Here is a 14891-nt window from a genome sequence, read left to right on the forward strand (position 1 = left end):
CCTAAATAATTGTAAAAAAAAGTAGACTTATTAGGTATTGCCGCGTCCGTAAGAATCTCCTCTATAAAAATATCCCATTACCTAACCCCCCAAATTAACACAGTTAAAAAAAAAAAAACGGTGCCAAAACCGCTATTTTTGGCACTTTTCCATTTCAATCCGTTTTTTCCGGTAACAAAACAAGGGTTAACAACCAAACAAAACTTAATATTTATTACCCTGATACTGCAGTTTACAGAAACACCACATTTGTGGTCATAAACTGCTGTATCAGTAAAAGGGAGGCCGCAAAAGGAAAGGACCGACATGGTTTCTGGAAGGCCGATTTTGATGGCCTTTTTTATTGACACCATGTCCCTTTTGAAGCCCCCCTGATGCACCCTAGAGTAAAAACTCCCCAAAACTGACCCCATCTAAGAAACTACACCCCTCAAGGTATTCAAAACTAATTATACAAACTTCATTAACCCTTTAGGTGTTCCTCAACAGTTAATGGCAAATGGAGATGAAATTTCAGAATTTCAATTTTTGGTAACCTTGCGTCACAAAAATGTAATATAGAGCAACCAAAAATCATATTTACCCTAAAAATAGTCCCCAAAAAAATGGCACCTTATCCCGTAGTTTCCAAAATGGGGTCACTTTTAGGGAGTTTCTACTCTAGGGGTGCATCAGGGGGCTTCAAATGGGACATGGTGTAAATAAACCAGTCCATAAAAATCAGCCCTCCAAAAACCAAACGGCGCACCTTTCCCTCTACGCCCCGCTGTGTGGCCGTACAGTAGTTTACGGCCACATATTGGGTGTTTCTGTAAACGGCAGAGTCAGGGCAATAAAGATACAGTCTTGTTTGGCTGTTAACCCTTGATTTGTTAGTGGAAAAAATGGGTTAAAATGGAAAATTAGACAAAAAAATGAAATTTGCAAATTTCATCCCCATTTGCCAATAACTCTTGCGCAACACCTAAAGGGTTAACGACATATGTAAAATCAGTTTTGAATACCTTGAGGGGTGTAGTTTCTTAGATGGGGTCACTTTTAGGGAGTTTCTACTCTAGGGGTGCATCAGGGGTCTTCAAATGGGACATGGTGTAAATAAACCAGTCCATAAAAATCAGCCCTCCAAAAACCAAACGGCGCACCTTTCACTCTACTCCCCGCTGTGTGGCCGTACAGTAGTTTACGGCCACATATTGGGTGTTTCTTTAAACGGCAGAGTCAGGGCAATAAAGATACAGTCTTGTTTGGCTGTTAACCCTTGATTTGTTAGTGGAAAAAATGGGTTAAAATGGAAAATTAGACAAAAAAATGAAATTTGCTAATTTCATCCCCATTTGCCAATAACTCTTGTGCAACACCTAAAGAGTTAGCGACGTATGTAAAATCAGTTTTGAATACCTTGAGGGGTGTAGTTTCTTAGATGGGGTCACTTTTAGGGAGTTTCTACTCTAGGGGTGCATCAGGGGTCTTCAAATGGGACATGGTGTAAATAAACCAGTCCATAAAAATCAGCCCTCCAAAAACCAAACGGCGCACCTTTCACTCTATGCCCCGCTGTGTGGCCGTACAGTAGTTTACGGCCACATATTGGGTGTTTCTGTAAACGGCAGAGTCAGGGCAATAAAGATACAGTCTTGTTTGGCTGTTAACCCTTGCTTTGTTAGTGGAAAAAATGGGTTAAAATAAAAAATTTGACAAAAAAAAGAAATTCTCAAATTTCATCCCCATTTGCCAATAACTCTTGTGCAACACCTAAAGGGTTAACAACGTATGTAAAATCAGTTTTAAATACCTTGAGGGGTGTAGTTTCTTAGATGGGGTCATTTTTGGGTGGTTTCTATTATGTAAGCCTCGCAAAGTGACTTCAGACCTGAACTGGTCCCTAAAAATGTAGTTTTTGTAAATTGCTGAAAAATTTCAAGATTTGCTTCTAAACTTCTAAGCCTTATAACATCCCCAAAAAATAAAATATCATTCCCAAAACAATTCAAACATAAAGTAGACATATGGGGAATGTAAAGTCATCACAATTTTTGGGGGTATTACTATGTATTACAGAAGTAGAGAAACTGAAACTTTGAAATTTGCTAATTTTTCCAAAAATTTGTTAAATTAGGTATTTTTTGGTGCAAAAAAAAATATTTTTTTGACTTCATTTCACCAGTGTCATGAAGTACAATATGTGACGAAAAAACAATCTCAGAACGGCCTGGATAAGTCAAAGCGTTTTAAAGTTATCAGCACTTAAAGTGACACTGGTCAGATTTGCAAAAAATGGCCTGGTCCTAAGGTGTAAAAAGGCGGTGTCCTTAAGGGGTTAATGCAATTCCTTTTAATTTGCATTACTGAAATAAATGGATTTTTGCACGATATTCAAATTTTTGGAGTTTCACCTGTGTGTTATGTTTTGAAATGCTATAGCTTTTAGAAAGACTGAATTTACATCCACTGTAGTTTATTATCCATATATGTTGTGGTGATGTGAACGCTAAAGTGAATAAGGATCCCGGAAGAGGGGTATATCTCGCCCAGGTTCCTCAACTGGGTGAGATAAGTAAAGTCCAGAGTGGTGCTGGCTTCAGCAAGGCATAGTTGCTGGAGCTATTTGGTTTAGTGTTTAAGGGCTGGCTTTTACTTGGATTGGGAGCTAGGTTGGTAGAGGGAGCTGCCAATCCACCCCTCCCATTCCAGAGCAGGTTTTCCCTAGCAAGGTGGATCCCCAGGTATAATCACCTGGGATCATTACTGGAGAGTAAAAGCCCATCCCAGACTGTCAGTCGGGGGTGTGGTTGCAAACAGAGGCTGGGTGAGGCTCTGGGTGCATGGTTCCAGCCGGGCTAGGCTGAGGAACATTGAGGCTGAGAAAGCCGGACCCTGTGTCTGAACAGCTCTCTATAGGTAAGTCAGGGATTCTACCCTATGTTTAGTTAGAACCAGGCAGGTGTTTGTTTTGTATTATGTTTGTTTTGCTGAGGTGCCAAATAAAAGCAATGTTTGAACCTTAAACTTGGTGTTTGGTGAAGATACTTGTGTATCCCCCACAATATATACTATATGCTAACCCCCCACAATGTATATACTGTATATTTATACTGTATATTACTGTATACTGTATATATGTCATCTAGTGGTCAAACATTATTTATTTATTTAAGAAAAATATCTGTAAAGAATAAATCAAGGCAACTGGACTTACTGTAGATGTTTTGAAAACGTTTCACTCGTTCTTCCAACAAGCTTTCTCAATTCTGAGTGACTGTACAGATGTTGATTCAGTTACATATTTGTTCCCAGAGAATTCTTGTACAGTCACTCAGAATTGAGAAAGCTCGTTGGAAGAACGAGTGAAACATTTTCAAGAAATCTACAGTACGTCCAGTTGCCTTGATTTATTCTTTACAGATATACCATGACCTGGATAAATGAGAACCTTCACAGATATATTTAAGAAAAAGATATACAGCACAACACAAGATCACAGTTGGTGTTTGTCTTCATCACTGGTCTAATTTCTCCCAGGAATCTAGACTGTGGTGATGTATCAGTGAAGCATGTGTGCAGATCCCAGCAGTGTGGCTTTATAAAGTTGACAAATGGTGACATTCAAGTGCCTCTGATCACCACTGGCAAAACATCTGCTAGTTTGTTCCAGTCTTTGCACTTCAGTTTTCAATTCTTAGTATTTAGCCATTTTTTCTTGTTGTTTCTCATAAACCCTGCAGTCACCGGGTATTACGATGTCAAGGACTCACGCCCTTTTCTCTTCTATGATAGTCAAATCAGGTGTTATAGGCCAAAACTTTCTCAGTTTGAATTACAAAATCCAAGAGTATTTTGGCACATTCGTTTTCAACCACCTCCTCAGACTTGTCATCCTACCTGTTTTTTGCTGATGGTAACTTATAGTTTTTTTAAAGGTTCCAGTGTACCATTTTTGCTATTGAGTCGGGCCATTGTGTATAGTCAGTTTGCGTGATCTTCTTGCAGCAGCTGAGTACATGATCTATTGCTCCATCGGTTTCTTTGCAAAGTCTGCATCTGGCATTAGTTGTTGACTTTTCAATCCTGACTTTTATGGTATTAGTCCTGATGGCCTGTTCTTGTGCGGCTAGGATTAGTCCCTCGTTCTTTTTTAATGATTATTATGATTTTATATAGCATACACCTACTTATTTTACTGCTATTTTACTGCTACTGTTATTTTAATTGCAATTGCAAGTAGTGGTTCCTCTGCAGTGGGCTTTATAGTTATTGTTGCTGGCCTCCAGTGATGCTGTAGCACAGCAGTGGAAAGTTGTGGCTGCAGGTGCCATGTTGAGTGTCTTCTTGTGGAAGCCCTGGGAGGGAATACAAAGTATGGCACCATAATTACACCATGCTACTGAGAGTGGAGAAAGGAACAGATTAGAGGTGAGCAAAGTATTTAAAAACTCAATTCGGCTGCTTGGCTGAATTTTACCCCCAAAAATGGCTTTGTGACGAATTACTTCATCACAAAGCGCATTTCTTTGTAAGTAGTGGGTGCAATGACCCCTCAGATGCCACTTTCATCACTGATTATGGTGTCTGACATTAATAACAGAGTGTAAAATGGTTGTTTGAGAAAATTAAACATCTCAGACAACCCTACAATTGCATAAAATTAAATAAATCTTGTTATAATCAGCCCTTTCTCAAGCGCCGTTCTCTGTGGTGCTAGTCCTGTCCTGCCACTGCTTTGTGTCGGCATATGACACATGATTACTACAGCCAATCAGCGCACAGTGATTGTCTACGGCAGTCACATGATGCTTGCATATGAAGATAAACAAGCAGTAGCAGGAGGACCAGACCAGCACCACAGAGAATAGCGCTAGAGAAATTCATAACTATAGCTTTTTTTTTTTTTTTTTGCACTCAAGGTAGCTTGTCAAAGAATTAATTTGTCACGAATTGCTATAAATCAGGAATACCCAGGCCAATCTGCCTTAGGCCTCAAGCACACGACCGTATGTATTTTGCCATACAGCTGGCCCCGAATTTTGTCTGTAATGCGGACAATAATACAACATGTTCTATTTTTTTTGTGGAACGGAAATACGGAATCGGAATGCACACAGAGTACCTTCCGTTTTTTTTTTGTGGACCCATTGAAATGAATGGTTCCATATACGGTCCACAAAAAAAACGGAACGGACATGGAAAGCTGCCTTTAGTTTAATAATGAAGACCGCACTGTATAGTCCTTCTTCATTGTTAATGTCCACACAGCACTTTAATGCACTTTTAAACTAGGGCTTTGCTGGTATGTGGTTTGGCTGGTTAGATGGGGGCACAATATGCACATTATTGCTGTTCTTGCCTGCAATCTCCTGCAGGTTATTTGAGAGTAAACCCAGAATATTGATCAGCTCTGGCATACCCACTTCTCCAACCCCAGCGCTCTCCTGCCCTACAGGTGGGAGCCCTTCTTCTGCCATCTGCTTTTCTTCCTTTTCCACATCATCTAATATTAATGTGAATATGTCATCAGGAACATCCAAAAGATGAGGATGGTCATCATTAAGCCCTGGCCCCCCTAAGCGGTGCATACTGGATGATATTGGTTGGCATGCTGGCAGTGGAATAATAAAGGCTTCCATTATTGGTATTAAATTATTAATATTGACTTATTGTTATTGAATTACATATCTTAGTTTACGGCTGATGTAGGAATAAGTAAATGTAGGAATAAATAAATAAAACTGATGCAGAATAAGTCTCCCTGCACTCACCCTGCACTCTCCCTGCACTCTCCCTGCACTCTCCCTGCACTCTCCTTGCACTCTCCCTCTTCAATATTCTTCTATTAATTGTTTTCTGCAACACTGTCCCTAGCGCATGAGCGCTTGCCACGTCTCTCCCTATGCTCAGCTTGCAGGACAATGGTGGAGACCACGCAGCAGGAGCATTTTATACGACTATGACATCACAGGGGATGGCTATCTGTGGATTGGCTGGCTGCACAGCATTATAGGAGATCTTGTTTTCCCAGGCTTGTCTCCTCCAAACTTAGTTTCGCTTTCTAACACATGCAGCCGCCATTTTAGGAAAACCTGATTCGTTACCATGAAGTGCGAGAGTAGAAGTTTTCCTAAACTTTAGACCGAATTCCGCTTTGAATGTTTTGCTTCGCTCAACACTAATTCTGTTACTAAAAGCGACCTGTGCCTGAAACCTCCTATCGGGTTAGAAACCACTGAGTGTTACTACTAGATCCAAAGCAATCTGTATGAAGGTCAACCATTTGTATTTGAAGCAAGTCTGTGTTTTCTTAATTTACAGGCAAATCTTCACTACAGAAAGTAACAGAGATGGAGCTTATGGCCCTGTATCTTCAACCCAGAAACCTGAAAGCAAATTCAACACCACAGGCATTTTTATAGGTAAACAGACATTGGATTGTATCTATCAATATCTTCTCATTTGAAGAAGAGAATTGTGGGCACTTATTAGAGATGAGTGAATTTCTTCAAAGTTCAAGTCAGTGAATTTTTGACAAAATTCTATGTGGATACGAATCAAATATGCTCTGAACTAGGATTAGAGAGATATATGTTTAATAAAAATTTACTAAACTGTAAATGAGACATACAATCATGTTCACTTTCTGAAAGGACAACACAAGAGTACTTGTCGCTTTATTTTGCTACTCTGTATGAGCCATGCAATCCAGTCCAAAAGGACAACTGTTCTGCGTGTCTCAAGATAGAAATTGCCCTGGTTAGCTGAGTGGCCTTAGGGTGCTCCTTCAGACAAATCTAAATCTCTTGTGGTTCATTTTAGGCTACAGAGAAGAAAAGAAACCCATGTGTAATGCACCACTAATAATGAAATATACAATCTGGTTCTTCTTCCAAACAGACAAGAATAATGGATGCCCCAGTATTATGCATCACTGTATGAGACATACAATCCAATTATCTTTCCAAAAACACAAGAGTACTGGATGTTTCAAGAGACAATTGCTCTGATTATCACAGTGGTCTTGGAAGTACTCTTGGGGCGCTCTTTCTCATTAGGGAGACCAATTATGCATGAGGAGTCTTGTAGTCCATCCAACGGTGCTCAGCCTTTCTGAGAAACACATATGCAAAAAAAAAACAATATGACCAGCTCATCAAATATCTTGCAACTGTGTTTGGACTTTTGGAAAAGCAATCCAATAAAGCATCACAAAGATAGAAATTTCCAGCACCAAACCCTATTCTTGATAAAATATGTAGAAATCTATTTAAATTATCATAAAATCCATAATACAGCAACAGGATCTCCACAGTCAGGTCTAAATGTTGTGAATTGCTGAATCCTTTATTTTTCTCCTTATATGCAATTTTTTTTATCATTTTTTTAATAAACTAATCTTTATTATTTTTCCAAATTTCATACATCTTCAACAATCGCTTAAATAGTATTGCATTATAAAACAGCATATACACAATTAACATGTTACCCACCCGCATTTCCCTACTGCCCCCCCCCCCCTTAGGGAGAAAAGAAAAACCAAAAAGATACAAAAAAAGTTATACATTTCTCCTTTCTTTTTAATTTCCCCCCTTCTTCCCCTCTACCCCACCCCCAAGTCCCATCCCCTGCACTGGTCTTCCCCTCATCTTTAGTGTTTTAGCCATTTTTGCCATAATCCAGCAAATCTATGTTGTTGTTTTTTTGTAGATACCAGATGAAATTCCTCTCTGACAAGCGAGACTCTAGTCAGGTTCTCCCATTCCCCGACCGCAGGTACCACACTATCTCCCCAGTGTCCAATAATACACCTCCATACACTTTAGAGGCTATATCTCGATTTTTTGAGTTATCTATCTTATCCATCACCCCCAAAATACATAACTCAAACTCCCTAGAAACACTAAACCCATGATGTACCTCTATTCTTTCATTTCATTCTGCCAGAAAACTTGGATCTTTATACATGCACATCATCCACACCTATCTGGCCACATTTTTTGCAGCTAAATTCTTTAAATTTGCAATATTTTATAAGACTCTTGGGGGATTGGTATAGTCGATATAGTATATTAAATTGAATGATCCTATGAGAGAAGTTGTTTGAAACCCCAATTTTAGCCTGTATCACTCTCTCCCAGAATTCTTCCCGTTTAGACTTGAGAACATCTTGCCATTTATGCATTAGACAATTAATTGCTCTTTTTTCTGTCTTTTGATGTAACAGGCATTCATATATCCTAGACACCAGTTTCTTTCCTACTGTTAATTTAGAAATATTAGCTAAAGGGGGTGAGAAAGTAAAAATGTGTGTTCCCCTTCCCAACGACACACGTAAGGCTTGTTTCAATTAAAGATAAAAGAAACTCATGTCTTTGTCCCCAATTCCCCACTCATTTTTAAGATCCAGGTATGTGATTATATCTGCCTCCTTCCATACTTGGCCCAATCTATAGACTCCATATTTCCACCAGATTTCCTGTTCAATTGGCTCTAATTCTATAAGTTAAGTATTGTCCCACAATAAAGTATCTGTGTGTAATCTAGTCTGTGGCCACAGTTCTCTTGCCTCTTTCCAGATTTTAGCCCACAACCCAAATAGCGGTATTTTACTGTTTTTTTGTTGTGACAAAATGTCAGCTTCCACCAATTGGAAGATGCTGCAGTTGTCCAACTTTTTATTTATCCCTGCTATCATGGTCTTATATCTTTGTGAATTACTCCATATTAACATATTTCTAATATGGCCATAGAAAAAAATAAGTTCTAAATCCGGCGATGACAGACTAATACAGGTACATTCCACATTATATAATTCAGGGAGAGTAAAATGCACATCTTCGCCAAGGAAATACGTCCTGCCATTGAAACATATTTTTTCCATACCTCAATTTTTTTCCTAATTTCCTGCATTTTAGGAAGCACATTTAACTGGACATAGTCCTTAGAGTTAGAGGCTAGCTTTTTGCTGGGTATATGTGCATAGATATAATTATCCCTGACATAATTTTCTTCTTGTTGCTCCGCCAGCAGAAATAGTTCATGTTCCATTTTAGTGACTTTATCTATCCATTCTTTATAATTTTGCTCTATGGGGTCTTTGACATCTTGTATTTCATACCTCTCCGCCTCTTGTTCTAATTCCAATATTTTCCTCCTTATACCTTTTCTTATATATTACCGTGTATTTTGTATTTTACATCTGCTGCCATTAGATTGGCTTGGGTTATTTTCTTTTTGGGAAGGAAAACTAATCTGAATATTTTTATCAGAAACCCAAATTTATGCAAATTAACTTTTCTTCCAAAAAGAAAAGAACGCGATGCAAATCTGATGCCAACAAATGTAAGATAATAATATTATTTCCATATACGTTTTCCAGAAAGGCTAAGCAGTGTTGGCTGAACTACAATAGTCCTCATGCATACTTGGCCTGCCTACTGAGAAAGAGCACCCCCAAGACTACATACAAGGCCTCTTAGCTAACTAAAGTAATTTCCTTTTGAAATATCCAGCACTTTTGTCCTTTTGGAAGGAAGAGCTGGATTGCATGTCTCATTTCCAGTGAAATCTCTGGTGCCTCACATTGATGTTTCTGACCAAAGTGAGTCCACAGAGCTATAACAAACACTCATTTAAGGATAATTAACAGTTCAGTTGTGCGAATCAGCTCTCAAACTATGTTCTTATCAGTGTGGTAAGAATTTAGCTTATATTTTAAAAGATGACCTGAAAAAAATAAAAAATAATATATATATATATATATATATATATATATATATATATACAGTACAGACCAAAAGTTTGGACACACCTTTTCATTCAAAGAGTTTTCTTTATTTTCATGACTAGGAAAATTGTATATTTACACTGAAGGCATTAAAACTATGAATTAACACATGTGGAATTATATACATAACAAAAAAGTGTGAAAAAACTGAAAATATGTAATATTATAGGTTCTTCAAAGTAGCCACCTTTTGCTTTGATTACTGCTTTGCACACTCTTGATGAGCTTCAAGAGGTAGTCACCTGAAATGGTCTTCCAACAGTCTTGAAGGAGTTCCCAGAGATGCTTAGCACTTGTTGGCCCTTTTGCCTTCACTCTGCGGTCCAGCTCACCCCAAACCATCTCGATTGGGTTCAGGTCCGGTGACTGTGGGGGCCAGGTCATCTGGCGCAGCACTCCATCACTCTCCTTCATGGTCAAATAGCCCATGTTGTAAGATCCTATTAAAATGTGAGGGGCTGTAATGGTAATTGTAGTAGTTGCAGAATCTCACCCAGACATCAGGTTTAGTTGAGAAAGAAGATAAGTGTGGATAGTAAGCAGGCGGCCAGCATGGGTCAAACCTAAAGAGCATTTTCTCCAGAGAGATGCAGACATATGGGGGTTTCAGTTCACTCCACAATGAGAGGGCACAATTCATAAAACACAATGTTATGGTTGCAGTTGTTGCTTTTCACTGACTCATATTCTAGACCAGTGGATCGTGGGTGCTGCAGAATACACTCAAAATCAGATGGGACCATATGTATCACTTTAATGTTAAAACTTCCTCTGACCTGCTCTGTCAGGCATGCTAGCTCCATCTTCTGCACTTCTCCTCCTGGGTGACACTTCTCCTGACCTCCTTCAATGGGTCGACTTTTCTCTTCCTCAGTCAACTCACACTTTGGAACTAATAGTGTGGCCACAGTCATGGCATCACTTATCAGTGAGATGGCAGGAGACAACCCTTTATAAATGTTCCACTGAAACATCTACACTTCCTAGTGGATTCACTATCACATACTATAGCCACTAGGAGTTCCCTCATCTACTGGCCACTGACTACACTGAATTATATATGGAAAACTGCTGTGACCAACCGCTTGCATCAGCATTATTTAGCATCTTTTTAAAGTTACAGGCATAATGCAAATATATACAAACAGTTCACATTAACTCCCTTTTGCACTATGGTTCCATCCATAGGAAAGAATATCAGTGTCCACATCCTTTAGGGTAAAAAATACATTGTTCTACAAGTTATGTGTTAATGTGTAAGTTCACCGTCTATGACATTAGTTCTAGTAGGGCAAACAGTGTCACCCTCTACAGATAATAGCAGGATCTGCTTGCAATCATTTACCTTTGGTCCTGGGAACTGACATGCAATAGAATAAATTGTAGCTTATTGGGTAGCTGAGATAGTGATGTTGCACTAAACTACATAAAGGTTGAGAGTTTGCTAGGGCTCTTGATACATCCTAAAAGTCCCTGATTCGAACCTAAATCATATACAGATGTCCCCAAAGTTCCCAGATATAACCATTTCTAGAAGAGGTACAGTGTACCACATCTGGTTTCTAGAAATTTAAATCTGTTTTCATGCCTTCATGTGGCGTCAACAACAAAAACTGCCCAGAAGACAACGATGTGGTTAAGAAACATCTGAATTTATTGGTGGAAAGTTGCACCCAGCACAGTCAACAGATGCGAAAGGTGTCGCTCTTTGTTCTATACATCCTGTTGGTCAGTTTTAAGAAATTATTGTCTTACTTATCTTATTTCTTTCCAGAACCTTCTTTGAATAATTGGACAGTGCTGGCATTATATTTGGCCGTGGCTGTGTTTATTCTCGTGTTAGTAACGGTCGCCATTCACCTCCTCATATGGAAAATGAAAGCCGCACCACTATTGAAAATTGCAGGTCTGTATCATAAATATAAAGAACGCAATATTACTGGTCTATGTTGTACTGCTTCTGAATACAGTACAGATAGCCTACTATGGATCCATATTGTACCTTTATGTGCCTCCATCATAGTGGCATACAACATTGCATGATGTATTACAGAGGTATTTATACATTAGGCAGTCTAATAGGGCCTTAACACTATGACTAATAGTGAGCAAATCGAAGCACCCAAAGTGGAATTTGGAACAGAAGTTTAGGAAAAATTCAATTTGCAACGTGTGTTACAAAGTAAAAGTAAGAATACGAATATGTGAGATCACCCATAATGCCGTGCAGCCAGCCAATCCACAGACAGCCATCCACTGTGATGTCACAGCCCTTTAAAAGCCTTGTCCCACACAGTCTCTGCCACTGTGAGCTGAGCATAGGGAGCGACATGGCAAGCGCTAATGACAGTGTTTACAAAGATTTTAATTGTAGAATATTGAATAGGGAAAGTGCAGTGACAGGGTAGGAAGATTGTAGGGAGAGTGTTTAGATACTGTAGGGAGAGCATAGGGAGACTGCAGGGACAGTGCAGGTTGAGTGTCTGTGCATCTTGTTCAACTGTTGTGATATTCATACCTAATCTGTTCTGTTATATATGAGTGTCAGTGTCAATAGGCAGTCTAATATATAGGCACATGTATCTAGTTCACCTGCTGCGCCATTATGACATAATCTGTTGAATGAATCTGTTGCAGGTTGAATAAATTGCGGTGTAGGGCACAGAGGAATATAATTCAATGGTGTCCACATTGGAGTGTCCACATTGATTGATAGAAAACCAATTCTATTAGTCCCTGATTCACAAATTAAGGGTGATACACCTGTCTCATTCTACTGTTTGTGGCGTGTCCACATTGATTAATAGATAAGCAATTCTATTAGGCCCTGATACACAAAGTGGGGGTGATACACCTGCCTCATTTACTGTTTCTGGCGTGTCCACATTGACATTTAATTGCTTCTGTTACCCAAACAGTTACTGTGATTTTGTCTTACAGAGCAGTCTAATTTAGCCCCATGTGGGCAGTGAAAATAAATAGATTCTTCACACTGCAGAGTTGTCCACGAGTTGATCGTCGTATTTTGTTAGAAAAATTATTCTATTATCTGAAAAATTATTCTTTTAGCGAAAACATTAGTCTTGAAGTGAAAAAAATTGTCTTTTAGCAAATAAATTTGTATTTTACCAAATAAATTAGTCTGCTCCAGTATTACAATCCCCAATCCCTGCGATGAACAACATTGAGTGGGTAACCCGCACCTGTCGGCAGAGAATGGACACAGCGATCCCTTCAATGCACTGTGTGTTCAGCCTTGGGCATCACAGAAAAGTTAGTGCTTTCCTGTCTTTCAAAAATGCTGGACACGGACCGCCTGGGATCAAATAACTCCTTGTATTTTGGTTAAGACCAGATGGGCTGAACTTGCTGGATGGATCAAAGATGGCAACTGGATTATTGCCATAAGGGCGGAGTCTCGTCGGTTATCGGAATGAACACAAATCGCTCCACCAACTCAACCCAAATTCATCTTAGCTAATTAGTCAGTGTTTTGTATCAGTATTTGATCAGAATTTGTAAGCGAAAAGCAGGAGTGGGTAGAACACACAGATGAGATGCAAATAATTCTATTGCATGTTATCTCTGTTTTGGACCCACTCCTGATTAAATACTGATACAAAACACTGACAAAATACTGACCATCTGAAAGAGGCTTTATGCACAAATTACAAGATTGTTTTTCTTTTTGATTTATGTTCTTCCGATGGATCAGAAGAATGGAAACATAAACAATTATATCAACACAGCCTTACTGCCACTGCTGCTGCCCCACCTCTCCACTTTGTCATGGGGCCACTTTTGTCATGGTTACTGCCACTGCTACTGCCACCATCCTTACTCTGTGCCACCATTGTCACAATTAGGCCGAGTTCACATGAACGTGTGTGACCCGTGCCCGTGCTGCTGCCCGCAAATTGCGCAGATCTAAGGAGAGCATCGGAGCATGAAATGCTCTGATGCTCATATCAGGGTGGCTGCCTGAACCCCGACAACCCCTTTAAGCAATTTGTGCTGCTGTTATGTTTTCTTACATTTTTGTGCTACTGTATTTTGGGGCACATTTACTAAAGACTGATGTTATATAAGCCTTAATAAGAGGTCCATTGATGTAAGATTTAACACATTTTTTAAGGGGCTATTAATAAATTTGTGCGCTGTCCATGTCCCACAAACTGAAACCTATGCCAGTTACTATTTATCATAAATCATGGTAAATGTGTTGGGATGAGGAGGCCTTGTGTTGCGAGCAGTAGAAAATCTTTAAAAAAAAATACTGGCGTATAACTTTAGTAAATGTGCCCTTTTCTCTGTAGAAAAAAAATCATAATTTAATTCTAACTACCTATTGTTTCTAGGAGACCAATTCCAACCTCACCTCATCCTTAAAAGGAACGCTAAGGAAGATATTGATTCCTGGAGCTGTCAATATCCAGAAGAAGAACATGGAGAACATGGAATTAGCCTAGCAGAGAAGCAAAATGTGTAGTGGATCAACTAAGAGATCTTAACCGAGAGAAACTAATTTCACAAAAGAATGATGTTATTTATTGTTTGAATCTAAGTAATGATAACCAGTCTTTAAGGAGATATTCGGACCTCAAAATGTTTAATGTGCCAGAGGAGCATTCTGGTACAGTGGAATGTTGTAGATACTAAGGTTAAAAATAGACACTTGTGTCATCATGTAACATAGTACATAAGGCCGAAAAAAGAGATTTGTCCATCCAGTTCGGCCTGTTATCCTGCAAGTTGATCCAGAGGAAGGCAAAAAACAACAACTGTGAGGTAGAAGCCAATTTTCCCCACTTTAGGGGAATAAAAAATTCCTTCCCGACTCCAATCAGACCATCAGAATAACTCCCTGGATCAACGACCCCTCTCTAGTAGCTATAGCCTGTAATATTATTACACTCCAGAAATACATCCAGGCCCCTCTTGAACCCTTTTATTGGACTCACCATCACCACTTGCTCAGGCAGAGGAAAGAATCCTTTTCTATGTTTGTGTACAAACCTTCTTTCTTCTAGACGCAGAGGATGTCCCCTCGTCACAGTTACAGTCCTGGGGATAAATAGATGATGGGATAGATCTCTGTACTGACCCCTGATATATTTCT

General features: G+C 39.2%; 1 protein-coding gene across 1 annotated transcript in view; it reads left to right on the forward strand.

Moving 5' to 3' along the window:
• The window catches only part of TNFRSF18 (TNF receptor superfamily member 18), a 36045-nt gene extending 21469 nt beyond the window's left edge, over positions 1-14576 (forward strand). The window contains exons 4-6 of the mRNA XM_044278229.1: positions 6304-6404; positions 11547-11678; positions 14131-14576. Of these exons, the coding sequence (XP_044134164.1) occupies positions 6304-6404; positions 11547-11678; positions 14131-14261 (364 nt within the window). The 3' untranslated portion in view covers positions 14262-14576. The remainder of the gene's footprint in view (positions 1-6303; positions 6405-11546; positions 11679-14130) is intronic.
• Positions 14577-14891: the final 315 nt, after the last annotated feature.

This window comes from Bufo gargarizans, chromosome 2 (assembly GCF_014858855.1).
Source record: "Bufo gargarizans isolate SCDJY-AF-19 chromosome 2, ASM1485885v1, whole genome shotgun sequence".
Taxonomy (NCBI): domain Eukaryota; kingdom Metazoa; phylum Chordata; class Amphibia; order Anura; family Bufonidae; genus Bufo; species Bufo gargarizans.